The sequence below is a fragment of the Sylvia atricapilla genome, chromosome 10, assembly GCF_009819655.1.
Source record: "Sylvia atricapilla isolate bSylAtr1 chromosome 10, bSylAtr1.pri, whole genome shotgun sequence".
NCBI lineage: Eukaryota > Metazoa > Chordata > Aves > Passeriformes > Sylviidae > Sylvia > Sylvia atricapilla.
In genome coordinates, this window is record NC_089149.1 from 88,700 (window position 1) to 103,843 (window position 15,144).

General features: G+C 38.5%; 2 protein-coding genes across 2 annotated transcripts; both read right to left on the minus strand.

The window, feature by feature from the left end:
* Positions 1–1,403: 1,403 nt before the first annotated feature.
* Positions 1,404–5,699, minus strand: TM4SF18 (transmembrane 4 L six family member 18). The gene is made up of 5 exons (XM_066325592.1): positions 5,225–5,699; positions 3,563–3,652; positions 2,766–2,908; positions 2,493–2,673; positions 1,404–2,089 (listed from the first exon to the last, which is right to left on the minus strand). Exons 1-5 carry the CDS (start codon positions 5,399–5,401, stop codon positions 2,075–2,077), a joined length of 606 nt encoding a protein of 201 aa, XP_066181689.1. The 5' UTR covers positions 5,402–5,699; the 3' UTR covers positions 1,404–2,074.
* A 3,575-nt stretch (positions 5,700–9,274) lies between these two features.
* Positions 9,275–14,540, minus strand: TM4SF1 (transmembrane 4 L six family member 1). The gene is made up of 5 exons (XM_066326417.1): positions 14,327–14,540; positions 12,456–12,545; positions 12,218–12,366; positions 10,658–10,838; positions 9,275–9,730 (listed from the first exon to the last, which is right to left on the minus strand). Exons 1-5 carry the CDS (start codon positions 14,501–14,503, stop codon positions 9,716–9,718), a joined length of 612 nt encoding a protein of 203 aa, XP_066182514.1. The 5' UTR covers positions 14,504–14,540; the 3' UTR covers positions 9,275–9,715.
* Between the last annotated feature and the right edge of the window lie 604 nt (positions 14,541–15,144).

The following is a 15,144-nucleotide window of genomic DNA, read 5'->3' on the forward strand; positions in this document are numbered from 1 at the left end:
AATTCTGTACAGGAATCTTGGTTCTGCTACCAGGTACAGCTCATAGCACCTCTTTTTAAAGAAAAAAATACTTGGGATTGAATCAGGACTTAGATTAGATCATGGTTAACTTTGCCTTACATCCAAAAGCCATTCATGAAACTGGCTGGTAAATTTGGAAATACAATCCATTGTTAGTGCTTAGTATTCTTAACAACAGTTTCAAATTAATAAACTGCTCCTTTAAAAGCTGAACCACCAAGCTGCCGTAGAATCTGGCTGTGGCAATGGACATGCAAGATTCTGGATTACAGATAAAAAGGGTTGCAGGATCAGGAAGTTCAACAAGAGCTACATTACATGTCTTTTTATTTAATTTAAGCCCTGAAATTAATAGATATCTGGGACAGAGTAGAAATGTAAATTCACCAGACACAATCACACAAAAAATTATAAAAAGACAGATCTGGAGTGTGCAGGCAAGAAATCAGCAAGATTCTCTGAGATGTTTGGTAGGAGTTCAGGTTGATTTTTAAGTTTTATTTCTTTTCCTTCTGTCCACAAACAACATCCACAAATCGATAAAAATGCAGGATTATCACTTAAGATAAATGATGTCACATATTTAAGGCTAGAGAAAAACAAATGTACAATGACACAGTCCTCATTTTATCATTATGTCTTTGTATCATGCACCTCTGACAATCCACATCACCTTGAACCATTTTCCAAAAGACTAGCCCCATTCTTAAATATCACTAATTACTTTATTACTTCTTGCAACTAATTAAAATTTGAGATGCATTCTTAAAATCTTACAGGAAGAAACTAGCTGTTCAAAACAATCTGATAAAAGAATATGAAGGCAAAAAGCTCAATATTGTCTTGAAATAGAATTAAATGACTGATATCTTCTACTTTTTTTCTAAATAATTTACCCAACGCTGACACTTATTGTGGGGTTTGCAATTCTAACAGTGTTTAGTATTTGATGACAGTGTACCTGAATCCCAGTAGTTCTGATGTAATAGGGATACAGGCATTACTGCAAGTCTGAAGTACACATTACTCTTTTCTCTGGGTGCTCCTTGTCTAAAAACTGGAGTGCTAAATACAACCAAATGCTGCCCATGCATCTGCAAATGACCCAGGTGTCCATTTCATTGTGAATCCCTGAATTTTCACTGGAAATGAAAAAATAATTCTCTAAGAAAGTAAAAATACCTTTTACCTGCTAATTTAAAACACACTATTGTTTTTCATCTGATCATTATTGTCAAAAATATTAGCCTTCCACTGTAGCAAGGTCAGGATACTTGGAAAAATATTAATAAGCTAGTATTGGGTGCTCACAAGGTTCTCTCATATGTTCCCTCAAGTCACATCATACTTGACTAAAAGGAAAAAGTTTGCCTTTAAGTGTAAAGTGAAAAGAAACCTAGTGCAGCTATTAGCATGTACCAATTAACACAACTGAGTTCAGACCTGTGTGTCTAATATGTCAGTCACGCCCTTTTTTTACCACAGGAAGACTTGATGGACTTTTTTCAGTTATTGCTTTTTGCAGTTAAGAAATTTTAAGATGGAAGGAGCAGGGTAGGCTCTACCCTGTATTGCCATTATGGTCTGTCTATAACTAAAATTCATTCATTTCCAAATCATGGCTTCACTCAGTGCACTAACAACCCCCTACTGGGCTTTGAATTAGGCCCTTTCAGAGCAACAAACAGTCATATGGTCTAAGCAATAAGAAGGGAGTACAAAACCAGTTTTAAAGCAATTTATTAAAAAAAAAAAAAAAGGTTATTTCAATACAAAAACAGTTCCGTTTTATTCGAACAATCCCTATTGTCACAACAAGCTGGAGGGTAAAAAAAGGAAGTGTCGCTGCCAGGAGCAACAGGACAGGGGAAGAAAAATGTAGGTGTCAGATAGTTCAAATATACTTCATCCAAAATACAGAAGTTTGACAGATTCAAGACAAGGCTTTCATTTTCCTTTGTAGCACTCAAACCTAATGCTATGGTTTATGAAGAGGCCATTTCTCTCATTTTCCAGGGGTGGGAGAGAAGCAGCAAAAATTTCCTTGCCATTTTCAGAGAACCCCAGCCTGCAATTAAAAAACAAAGTGCTAATCTTTCTCATCATTGCTGTGAAAGCCACACATTTGTAAGAACATCTGTAAATTGAATATTAGAACAAAATGGTTCAACAACCTCTGCTGACATAAGAGTAATGGACTTGGCATCAGTGTTAATTTCCTAACCACTGTTTTTTCATCTCAATCCTGGTTTTAAAGGTCAGAGTAAGCAGCCACCAACCTCTGTATACCACAGGAAATTAGTGGATTAATCAAAACAAACAAATGTATTACCAGCACATATTCTCTGGAAAAAATATGTAGTAACATAGAGAATGCATAGACCAAAAGGGTAGGTCCCCAGCTGAGAGAAATTGCTGAAGATACAGTGACAAGGAGATGCTGAAGAAATTAACCTCAAGTGTTTTGTTACCTGTCCAAAAACAGAATAGGTTCCACAGAGTGTTCGTTTCAACTCAGCGGCCACTTTGAGAATGCAGATAATCAACTGCAATCCACTGAGAGCTATTAAAATTGAGAGTAAAATGATATTCCACTCCACTATGTTAGCAGGTTCCGTGCACTTAGACCAGGCAGGGTAATCTGTGAGGTACCTATTAGAAAAAACACCAGACTGAAGTAAGAAGAATGTTCCTGACTACTGATAAACAATTTCTTCCAGAAGACTTACACCGATGTTTCTTACCCTCCAGCAGTGTCTTTGAAAATATAATTCCATCCACTTGATGAATTGCAGAAAGGGCCTTGAATCAAATGAAGGGTAAAAGTGATGCAACTGTATCCTGAGAAGGCAATTCCAAGCAGGGCTAGCACAATAGAAATAAAACTCTGAAGTAAAGAGAGAGATAAGTATTACTTTGTGGGGATAGTGTCAACAGCAAATATGATCATTCAGTCTGTCTAGCTACTTCATTGGGGCTGAATTTCACGTTTGATTTTCCCAGTCTTCAATATTCAGAAAGAAAAATATCAGGTAAAGGATAGTAAGAATACACATACAAAATAAAGATTAACACAGAGTTTAATACTGTTCTACAACTGTAAGTTATATATTATTTGGGTGGCGTCTTTTTACACTTGCATTTTTGTAAATTGTTTCTCAGAATACCAGAGGAACACAACCATGTATTAAATATTTCTGCATCCCAGATAGTGTGTATTGAGTCATTTCTGAAAAAAACCCTCACTTCCAAATAATGCAGGCAAAGAGTGAAGCTATTTAGCTGGCATGCTTCATTCTATGTTCTTATTTTATTTTACAAGGATTTGGGGGAAGTGCGTGTCTAATTTTCTTTCATCCTGCTTATCCTTCAGAAGAAAGAAGCTACACTTTCTGCGACCTTACAACCCAATTTAGAATCCTCTGTGAAAGGAAATTAAAACAGCAGTGGAGAGGGCAGCAGGATGTGCTGGAAGCACAGGAGTGGGAAGACATTTGAAACAAAAGCTAAGGAGATGCACAGAAATAAAACATAGACTCACCCTGTAGGTTTTGTTACAGCTCTCACTCTGGCAGCACCGATAGAACACACTACACTCCAGTGTTATCAGAATTGCTGCCAAAAGAAGGATCTGTAAGAGGACGTCATAAGGTCAGTGGGATGACTGCAGATACTAAGCCAAAGCCTCCTTCACTTTTGGAAGGCAGGGACTGCATCTCTTCTACTGGCTTGATATTTTAGTGCTGATCCATAGGACAGCACAATTACTCAAGGCACAAATGGACCTGGAATGGTTTTAGTAGGCTGCTGCTGTACTTGTGTCTTGTACTTGAAAGACAAGAGTACAGCATCTCCCGTCACAATAAAGTGCTATGAGCTTGGGCACAGCTACACCAATGAAGCTGAAGCAATAAAACCAAGTTCACAAGCAAAAAAATCAATACCAGTGAAAAGAAGGGTATTCTATTGATACGAATACATCAGTTCAACACCTTGCTGACACAGGCACACAAATAAGGGAATTGCCTTCCTCATCCACCACATTTATGCTAGAAAAAGTCAGTAATGTAAAGTTTTGATTAAATTCACCTGGAATTTCATTTGTTTGTCAAGTCTCCATATTGATCTTTTCAGACTATTGGATTATTTAAGCCTGATCCTAGAATAATTTTGACAAATAAGATCTGGGCTCCAAACAGCCATTTAGAGAGGCACAGGTTTGAAAAGGGAAGTATGAGAAAAGAATATTCCTGAATCACAACACTATCCTTTCACATGCTGCTGACGGGTTTGTAACAGAATGATACATGCATTTTTAATAAATTGGTAATAATCTTAAGGCTAAAAATGCTTCAAAATATCAGTATCACTGTTGCAGTTAACTTTTTCATACATTTGCAACTGTTTTTCTGTTTGAATCTTCTGTCTTGTAGGTTTTTTTTCTGCTAGAACAGAAGGTTTTCCTTCTGCTTTAAAGAGAATACACAATTTCAAAAGAGTGTCTTTTTAAATAACAGTTCAGTACCTTCATAAAAAAACCTTACTTATGCAGATAAACCCTTTTTAAGCTTTGTGTGCAATGCACTTTGATCACATAACTGCTTTCTGTTCCTAAGGCTACAGCTCTTCATGAACATGGTGAATCACATGAACAGTGAGCAACTCCATGGTAGTTTATTACTGCAGATGAGCATGTTACAAATGTAACAGGGAAAATCCTACTACGCTAATCCCAGTGAGACAATTTTTTGTATTTAGTCTGACAACAGTACTACTGGATTCATTGTGAACTCTGTTCAGTCTTCTAAATAGTGGATTGCATACAGCCCTTAAAAACATCTGAACCATCATGAGAAGCTTTTTTTTTCATTTGCTAAAAGAGCTCTAATTCAACCTCCTAATTAAGGTGATTAAATCAACCATGTTTTCCTCCATCCTACAAGCATAAATTACATATGAACAAAAAGACAGCAATAAAAAAACCCCAACACACCCTGCAAAGTCATTTGCACTTAATAACATATATAACTTGTCATTCAGTATTCTAACTTTTTTTTTTTTCAGTTTGATTGAGTTTTTTCTGCCTGAAGTGATTTTTGTTGAAGTAATCCATATACTCTTTAAAAAGCAATTTCTGAAGAGTTTTTCGAGATTATTTGCAGTAGAATGCAATTCACTAAAAATCCATAGACTGAGCACTTACCATCACACCTGAGAAACAGATCCCTTCAAAATACCACTCATGGTTGGGGAGCTGGTAACTGGCAGCATGCAGAGCTTTCCCATTCGGAAAGTACAGGAGGATGTTCACAACAATACTCCAAAGCGCAAGAGGTACCAGCAGGCAACTCAAACAGCTTCCACATGTCTCCAAAGCCATCTTTCAAGAACTCTGGAAATTTTGTCCTTCTAAGCTAACAAAAGTTTACAAGAAAAGGCTTTCAATATAAGAAGTGTTTTGACATCCCCTGTTTGATTCAGTCATTTCATATTCACAGGAACCAGTGACTGGAGTGTGATTCCATGGACTGAAGTGCACAAGAGATAGCACAGATGATATTCATCTGTTAGAACAACAGAAGAATATCACTGTGTAAACTCACTGTCCTGTGTTAAGCACGTCTTTAAGTAGCCATTTCCCTTCTAAACGATTCTCCTTTGTGATCTTCCAAATTAAATATGTCTAGGAGTCAGACTCAGGAAGGAACTTCAAAGCTCTCATTTCCTAGTGATTGCTCAAAAAATGTCCTCCTCCCTATGACACAAACTGCAGCACAGTTTGTGACAGAAGCAAGGTTTTTCAACCTTACTGCAGCATGGGGAAGGGAGCTGTTAGAAGATTAATAAGCCCAGTCTCTATACAGAAGGCCACATTCTGCCTCATACTACAGAGATTTATTAAGAGAACTCTAAGGGGGAACTGACTTGCAATAGCAGGCTGAGTCTGGGTCATCTTGCAGAGAGAAGAAGAGAGAAGCCCAAGAAACACTGGTTAGAAACTGCAAACCAGACTTATTTTCACACTTTTAATCAATTACTCTTTCCTACAGCATTATGTGGCTCCAGTGCTTTGCAAATTAAATCCTACTATTTCTCTAATTGTTTCATTCTGTGCTTACAGCTGAGCTTGCACAGCTACAGACCTGACCTATGTACACGTGACTTCTTGTGCAAGACAAAAGGTCTGGCTGTTATTTTGAAATGCCTGCTGTTTGCACTGTGCAAAGCCAAAGTCAGACAGCTTTCCCATTGTCTCACGTCATCATTCCCCAGCCTCTGAACATCTAAACACTATCCCAGTAACACAGAACCAGGGCAGTTTCAGCACTTGCAGCACAACCCAAGCCTTGAGTCTATGCCCCTGAGAGTCATCAGAAAAGTAACTCAGGAATGACCTTAAGCAAGCCTTACTCAATAAGAAAGTTCTTGTCAGAGAATCAAAAAAAAAAAACAACCCGAACCCCCCAAAACCAAACAAAACCCCAAAACAATAACAACAACAAAACCAACAAAAAAACCCCAAACAAAACAAAACCAAGAAAAACAAACCCACCCCCCCAAAAAACCCCAAACTAAACCAAATAAACAAAAAAAAGTGGGCGGGGGTGCTCTAGCAAAAGCAGGAAGGCTGATTTTAGAAGCATGGAAGCAATGACATCACAACATATTTTCCTTGTGTTTCCTCATGAGCTGGTTCAGGCTCTTGACAGATGAGACTTCTCTCATACTCTCATAAAAGCTGTTTGAATTGAATGTTGTAACAAATTCCATACTATCACTTAACCTGAGATCACACAAGGAAATGGGCATGGTGGTACTCACACAATTACACCATTTTTCTGCCAGTTCTCTGCTGTGACTTTCCTCTTTGTCTAGGAGGTTTTATTTTGAAATCCTCATTCTTGATCTTCCCATATTTTCTGTTTTATTCTCTCATCACTGTGGACACCTTTTTTCAGGTCTCTCTCTAATCAGAATTAGTAGCAAACCTGCCTTTCCAGAGTCATAGGCAGAGACAGAACTCATGTCATCAACACTATGCCACAGAGAGCAGAGGGAACAGCTGCATTTAAACCATGCACAATCCACATGACTGATTTTTTAGTACAAAACTCAAAGATCATATAATTGGCTGAAATATTTTCTTAAAAGCAAAGGCCAAAATTAGTAGCAAGCATCTTATTTTATAATCAAAGTTGATGCTACTTCCATTATAATCTGTTCTGATTAGAAGAAGCTAACTTGGGAAATGATGACTGAAGCAACATTTGTTCTGCAGTACAGCAGTCTGCTTCATGACTTTGTTTTTAAACTGAGCTCTGCAAATACCAAAACAGTGTGGTTATTTTTCTGTCACACAATGCCACTAGAACAGGAAACAATTATTTTATACTAAGAGTTAAGCAAACCTGTAACCCAATTTCTCAAACATCTTCCCAAGTATTGCAAGCACTGCTTTTCCATTGCTGTCATTATTCATGAGTTGATTCCAAGCCTCTTACTGAAAAGCCATGTTTGTGTGAGTAACTTCTCTGCCAGCTGAAATGAATACAACCTAAACCAATCACTTCTTCACAATGCAACTGATAAATCTCTCAAAACACTGTCTTACACACCAGGCAATAAAATAATCCAGCTGGCCACTTTTTATGTGACAATATAAATACGAGGAGTAATGCTGTGCATTAGGGCTACAGGAATCTATTGGTACTGCATGCATTTGTGCTGAAGTTTCAAGTCTAAGCCCAGGTGTAATCATTCTGTATATTGGAATTCATAAAATTGTTTCTGTTCTTAAATTATTAGTGTGTACTAGAAAAACAAATAACCATTATGCAAGAATAAGATTTTTGCCTTTAAAGTTGCATGATAATTATACATTATTCCACTGAGGACTCTCTTTTCCACTTTCTCTCCTTCCACACCCCATTTAAACTTGCAGACATTTTTTCAAACACTGTATCTTTACACACAAAGACACTGTACCTCACAGCTGCAGGGAATTTTGTGTGTATACATATGTGCATGCACATATTCTCCTTCCTCCCTCTCATAGCAGGGCAGGACAGGGATAGACACTACAAAGAAAGGGCATTAAATGGTTTAAAGTCCCTCAACTACTTCTATGTATGTAGGTATAAATAAATACTCTTGCAAAATTCAAGAACCCTGAGATTCTAGACTTCTAGAATTCTTTTGTTGGTGTAGATCGATGTGGACAATTTTGTTTTCACAGTTCACTTCTTTTTTTCTGGTATGTATTTGTACAGGGCAGACTTAACTGTACAGACAGCTTGAGATGCACCTGAAGTTTCTGGCTACCTTTAAGAACCACCCTCCAAGGGACATATAAGCCTAAGGATGCACTGACACCCATGGTAACTTCTTTTTCTCCCATGAATAGAAACTAACTTGCTTGTTTTCAAAGACAATATGGAAAGCTAAATTCCAAAACTGAGCCTCATTCCTTTAAAATGGAGATCATGTCACATTCTGGTTTTCACTTGAAAAGTGCCTTTCCCAGCAGCAACGTTGCCATGCTGGCTTTGCCAGCAATGCTCTTGGCAGCACATTATTCAGATGTGCTTGTGATGAAACATTCACTCTAACTGAAACAAGCTAATTTCAGAGGTTCTTGCCCAGGACCTTATAGTAATGCCTTCAAGGTGATAACCGGTGAAGTCAGGTACTTCAGCTTAATCTGTCTTTGCTGACCTGAATTTGGACTGTATTCCTTGAATGCTGTGAGGTCTGAGGGTCTGCTGAGTGAGATTAAAACCAGGAGTCATGCCCACATCTTGTTTTATTTCAGGCCTGTAATGGAGCAATCAGGACATGATCCCCCTTGGGAGGGCAGGAGGGGCTCAGCTGGGCTCAGCTATGCAGGCACACTCTCAGCTCCCTGGTTGGGAAGTGCCAGCCCTGATCCAGGACTGAGAGTCCACATGTGCTGTTGTATCTGTCCCAGAGCTGTTGTTGAACCCTTACTGATGAACAAACACCTGTTTCAGTTAAATGAGCCAAACCAAGCAAGGAAGCAGCTCCCACTCTGGCAGAGCCTGCTGGAGAGGAAAAGCCTGACTGCTTTAAATCCACATTCTCATGCCACCACTGCCCTTTACTGCAAGACCAGGCAAGCAGTGTTTCAGCATGGGCAGGGAAGGAATCACTGACATCTCCTGGGTATTTTTATTACAAATCTTTATTTGTGAAATACAGGGGAAGTTCAGAAAAATCCTGAAAAGCTCTCAATCATTTACATATTACTGCTGCTTTGGTTTGGGTCCAGCTGACCAAAATCTTTTATCCAGGCCAGGCTGGATTTGGTTTGTGCTCATTCCAAGATCAGAATGAAAGAGCAACTTTTTTGGTAAAACATGACAAAGTACAGAGCTGTTGTGCCAGTAGAAAGAGAAAAATAATAAAGCCACTTTAGTGACGTATTAAGGCAGCTACCCATATCAAGATGAAATGAACCAAAGTTATTCAGGGTAGATTTTGCCTTTCAGTTCAGGCAGGTTAATGAAAACCCGCATATGACTCCATCAACAAAGGCCCAAGGTCTGTTAAATTCATGGCAACAGCACAGTTTGACAACAATGTGTATTTCAGTATGCATGGAATATTTTTTAAAAATCCACAGTATACTCATTACAGCACACGCATGCACCAATGTCAATGCATCATCAGGTGTCTAGCAAACATATGCCTGTGGGGGGGAACAAAAAGAAAGAAACATTTTAATGGAAAGAATGCTAATATTGTATCCAACTAAAAATGCAAAAATTAACCCGACCACATTTAGAAAACCATAGCATAGCTCTTCTATACTGCAATTAGAGCAAGGAAAACAGGAGGAAGGAAACAGTAATAGCTTTGAAAGAGTCTCAACACTCAACTATGTAAATTAAAAATGTGAAACGCATGCTTACCTTCAGAGTGTGATATAAATTATATCTGGTTCATACTTTAAGCCACTGATGATTCCAATACTAGCACTCTGATACTGATTTTGGAATATGTCCAAACTATTTAACAAGGCTTTAAAGAAATTTGGAGAAAATCTCCTTTCCTCAGTCAAAAAAAATCTACCTTCAAACCGCCCCCCCCAGATCCGTCTGCAGATTTTTTTTAGCTATGTGCAGTTAAATTCTTTCTCTTATCTTGCTTCCACTAAGCAAGGCAGGATGCTGCAGTTTTCGTTATATGCAGCATATTGTCAGTAGCTTATGAGCTGCTGTGGACAAAACGCGGGGCTAACACAACATAGTTAGAACAAGCAACAGTTAGAACTGTGTAACAATGGTTCAGGCTAAGACCACAACCACCAGGAGATCTGTATCTCAGTTATATCACCTATAGAGGGCTGATAATCACGTGCCATTGGTCAGACAAAAGCCCTCTAGCACCTAGCTCTCAGGCAGACTAACACCACTGTGGCAGTTGAGAAATCAGCTGAAAGCACGTGATCAAACACTACATAAAAATTCTAATCACAACACAGCTATAGAAATAGCTGTACAGGGAATTGTGGCTTAATACCTATAAAGTAACTGCTGACTAAAACTCCACAGTAGTATAAGTAACAAGTTTCATATTCATTTGAGAAGCACGGATATATCTGCAAATTTCTTACCTCCTCATGATTGCAGCACAACCCACACAGTCCTCCAAGAATGCCATTGATTATCTGTATGAAGCACAGAATGAATTCTATTCCTCCAAAAACAAGGAGGATAGAAAAGAGAGTGACATTCCACTGCACGATGTTTTGAGGTTCCTGACATTCAGACCACTTGTTATACTCAAACAAGTACCTGTACACAACAATTAAAAGCATATTAACATTGTGTCAGAGTGAGATACTTACCATATACTAGAACCAAATTATGTCTGGTCTGTAACTGCATTGAGGATATTCACTCTATAGAGTCCTAATAGGCTAGGTTCCCTTAGGAACAGATTCCTAAAGGAATAGAAAAAGCAGTGGTTTACTCCATGCAAGGTTGATTTGGTTTAGGAACATGTTGAAATACCAACCACACATTTTTGCTAAGCCAATTTCTTAAAAAAAAAAAAAGAATCTAAGCTATAAAGGCAGAATTTTCTATTGCTGATTAAAGTGAGGCATAAACTCAAAAAAGCTGAAAGAGCAGAGGTTTTTCTCAGAACAGTCACAGAGCTTTGTAGGACTGGGCCTTTTTTCCAAAGATATCAGTCACTGAGGCAAATGGGTCACTTCCTCTCCTGTGTTGCTGTCTTTGGGCCCTCACAAGCTTATTTGGACGAGCCAAACAGAGAACAAATTTGGTGAAGTAGTATTTCAATTGTTATTGTAAAAGTATTTCAACTGTTACTGCTTACTCACATCTTCAGAACATCAGCACTTGCCTTCAGTAAGGACTTAACCTAGTTCCTCTACGCTCAGTCATGGTCAGGAGGATGAAAAAGGAGGAATGACCCCTCTTGTGAAGATACAAGTGAAATATAAAATTCAAACTCTATTGCAAAGAACTTTATGCAGCCTCTTAGTACTCCGACTACCTCTAGTCTGGCATCAGCCGTAAGCTGTCGAGGTTGCCAGCCTTGAGGTTGCCAGCCTTACAAACACTTTAAAAGCATGCCATGATATGAACCACATCAGGATTTATGTGCATTAATGGGGAATAGTACACTGAGACTTTTTTGCTGGAGAACTTTAATTAGGGATAATTAGGAGCTTCTTGCCTCTCTGCCCTGCAGTGTACAAAGATTCTTATAAACCTTCTCAAGTTTCTTTTATGAGATTCGATGCCATTGTCACTAATGTGGGCATTGTGCCATTTTAGGCTGGGGCGAGGCAACTTCAGAAGCAGGCCTGACAAAACAAACTCTTACACAAATTATAAGACAAAGTCCTAGCAATCACTATTCCTAGTTTGTAAATCCTTCAAAGTGCTAAAACTTTATACTTTGTTAGAGATGTTCATTGACATGAACAGTATATGATGTATAGATTTATAATCACCTATAGGTATTTCTGTGGCTTTAGTTTTACACTGTAGCAGCGAGGGTAACTGATGCCATTTATTCTTACCGAGTGGAAGTTGTGAATAGATCTTGGTATATGGTTACTGGACATTGCTGAAATGTACTGGAATAAAGCCCATATGTACATTGGGAAGAGAGATAACATCCTCATGAAAAGACAACTTACCCTCCAGAGGAGTCAGTGAAAGGATAGATCCAGTTTCTCTCTAGGTGGGTAAAACAATACGGTCCTTGAGACAGCCCCAGTGCTGAAATGATTATACAGTATCCAGAGCCAAGGATCCCAACAAAGGCTGCCAGAACTGAGGACAGCATCTGCACAGCAGACATAAATATGAGCTTTCAGCACAGCCATTGCCTTGTCTTTGGGATGACCTGGGACTGGGATACCCAGGCTCACTTACCGCACAGCTCTTTCCACAGCTCTCACGGCCAAAGCACCCACAGCAGTCATCATTGTGAAGCCCAATGAACACTGCAGCTGGAATGAGTACCTGAGTATGGAGCAAACAAGCCACACTGTTCCTTTTGGTTGCACAGAGAGAGCAGATAAAATACAGTCTTCAAATTTCATTCATTTATGTTGCTTCTTGGCAGTCAGCCTGTACAGGTGATTCAGCTTTACTCCTGTTTGACACAGTAGGCATCTTGCTACTGACATCACCAACCCCATGATAGATATATTTCTGTTGCCACTTTGTGGCAATTTTGCACTTAAGCAAAGAAGGAGACTGTTGGGGTATTGCTACAGCTGAAGTATTTAAGCTTTAGAAGTTTCTGTACACATTAAAGGCGGTATTTGCAAATAAAATGCTTTGTTAAAAAAAAAAAAAAAAAAAAAAAAAAAAAAAAAAAAAAAAAAAAAAGCATTGACTTTATTCCAATGAGGACTACAAAATAAAGATTTTTGAAAAACAGCTACTGCCAATATTTTTGTTACATAAGAGAAATCATAATTGCTTGTGTAACAAGTCTGACTGGAGTAGAAAGTCTAGTAAAATTTTGCTGAATTCAGACAAACATCTCATTACAAACATCTACTTTTTCCCAAGATTTCACAACCAGTTTCCAGTGACAGAAATGTGAAGTAATAAAGCAGAAGTTATCCATGTGAAACATAAACCTTCCATACTCCAGAGCTTTTAGCATAAAATCAAGAATGAACAGAGATGGTTAAACAGAGGATCCTCTCACCAGCAATAACAGCAATTAACAGTGTCCGGTTATAAAGACTCTACACCCAAGAGTATTCTGGAAAACCATAAAGAAAGGGTAGAGAGTTATTTGCAAACACCACAGAGTCACTTAATATAAAATCAGAAGAAGAACTGTCCTGTTTAACAGACACATACTTGTCAGCCCTTACTCAAACCCATTGCTGAGCCCCAAAGCTTCAAGTCCAGAAGAGGTTGTTCGAGTGTGCTGCAGGAGAAGTTCCATTGATTTCACTTGTATTATTCTGTGTGTAAAACCCAGGCTTTGCAAATCCCACTCTAGGTCCCAATGGGACTGTAACACAGCTGTAAGCACCTCTCATATCACAAAGCTCCCTTGCATGCAATTGTTTTTAACCTGTGATTTGCAGACCCCTTCAGATCATAGAATCACAGTGTTAAGAATTGGTAGGGACTTATAACCTATTTCTAAGAGGACTTCTAAAAGCAGATTAAAAAGGAAGCCTGGAGTCAGAGGTCTTAAATATGCTGTAGTGTGGTCTACAAAACTGAAAAGGTAGAAAATAAGAGCTTCAGATTAATGACAACCTATAATGAACACACTCAGTCCTTGCATCCTATTATTCAAATGCAAAGTTTTGACAACTACCACTCAATTGCTCTGAATAAGCACCTAAGGGTGCTCACGTAAGGTGACAAGCAGAGGACTTGTCAGCATGTCAGATAATAGAAATTACGGAATTGTATCTAAATGCTCGTTAGTTAGAGACATTTAAAAGGAGAGTGGTTCAATAATATAACAAAAAAATAAGATTTAACCCTTTAGGCAAACTGTGACCTGCTGAGACGCTTGGTTTCACTTTTGCATTTGGATTCTGTGCCCTAGACCCTATGAATTTTTCAGCTTTAAAGTGACATAATGTTGTAGATAAGATAATCAATTGTAACTAACATGGGATAATATAGCTCTTTTTAAATACAACTCCAGAGACACCTGTTGACAAGATATTTGATGAATAAATTCAGGTAACCAATAGAGAAAGAGGAGTACCAAGTACCTCCAAAATAAACTTGAAAGAAGACACTAGGTTATTACTTACCAGAAAGCCTCCACCTAGAATGCCGTGAAGGCACTCTACGTATTTGCTGAGGTGATGCTCTGAAGCAAATCGTGTTTCGCCATTGGGAAAATAAAGTAAAGTGTTGGCCACAATGCAGAGGAGGGCAAGGATGAGCAACTTATAACCAACACATCTAGCACACCTTCCAAAACACATATTCTCAGCTTTAAAAATCCTCCTTCAACTTATCCGGTTCAACCTATCTCACACCTGTCCACACCTAAAAGAAGATCAGTGTTTATTCTCACCTCCTTAAATACCAGAGCTTACCTAACTACCTGGATGACGTTTACAACCCTTCCTAACCACCATTCCCAATTGCAGAGTGAGAGAGCAGGGATGGCAGAATGCCACCGCCCTTTTTTAATGCAATAATTGTAGATGCACCAAATGCAATGAAGGAAATACTGAATACTGGGTGATTTCACACTAACTATGATGCTTGGAATAATCACTGGTGAACATGACTAGATGTGAACAACAGGCTTAAACCACAACACAAGTTCTATAAGGAACTGAAGGAAAAATGTTTTGTTTTCTTTGTTAGAAGTAGCTTTGAATTTTAGGTTTACAGACTGATTCAAAACAACCTGAAGCCAGGGGAAGACTTGGCTGACTTCAACAGCACTGAGTCAGAGTTTTGAGTATAAACAGAACAAGGTCTACAGCAATGGCAAATATGTAGAGCAACTTCTCACTTTGCTATCCTGTTGATGGAACAACAGAAAACCTCACCAGAAGGTTGGAAAACAAATAAAATGAACAGGTAGGCTTCTTAGGAGTGTCCTTGTTCTTTC

Excerpts from the sequence above, each read along its gene's own strand:
- TM4SF1 (XM_066326417.1), bottom strand. The coding sequence starts at position 14,503 with ATGTGTTTTGGAAGGTGTGCTAGATGTGTTGGTTATAAGTTGCTCATC. Across the intron at positions 12,546-14,326 it reads TTCTAGGTGGAGGCTTTCTG|GTACTCATTCCAGCTGCAGT; the intron begins GTAAGTAATAAC and ends CTCCATACTCAG. Across the intron at positions 12,367-12,455 it reads GCTGTGGAAAGAGCTGTGCG|ATGCTGTCCTCAGTTCTGGC; the intron begins GTAAGTGAGCCT and ends TCTGCTGTGCAG.
- TM4SF18 (XM_066325592.1), bottom strand. The coding sequence starts at position 5,401 with ATGGCTTTGGAGACATGTGGAAGCTGTTTGAGTTGCCTGCTGGTACCT. Across the intron at positions 3,653-5,224 it reads TCTGTTTCTCAGGTGTGATG|ATCCTTCTTTTGGCAGCAAT; the intron begins GTAAGTGCTCAG and ends GTCCTCTTACAG. Across the intron at positions 2,674-2,765 it reads TTCAAAGACACTGCTGGAGG|GTACCTCACAGATTACCCTG; the intron begins GTAAGAAACATC and ends TTTTTCTAATAG.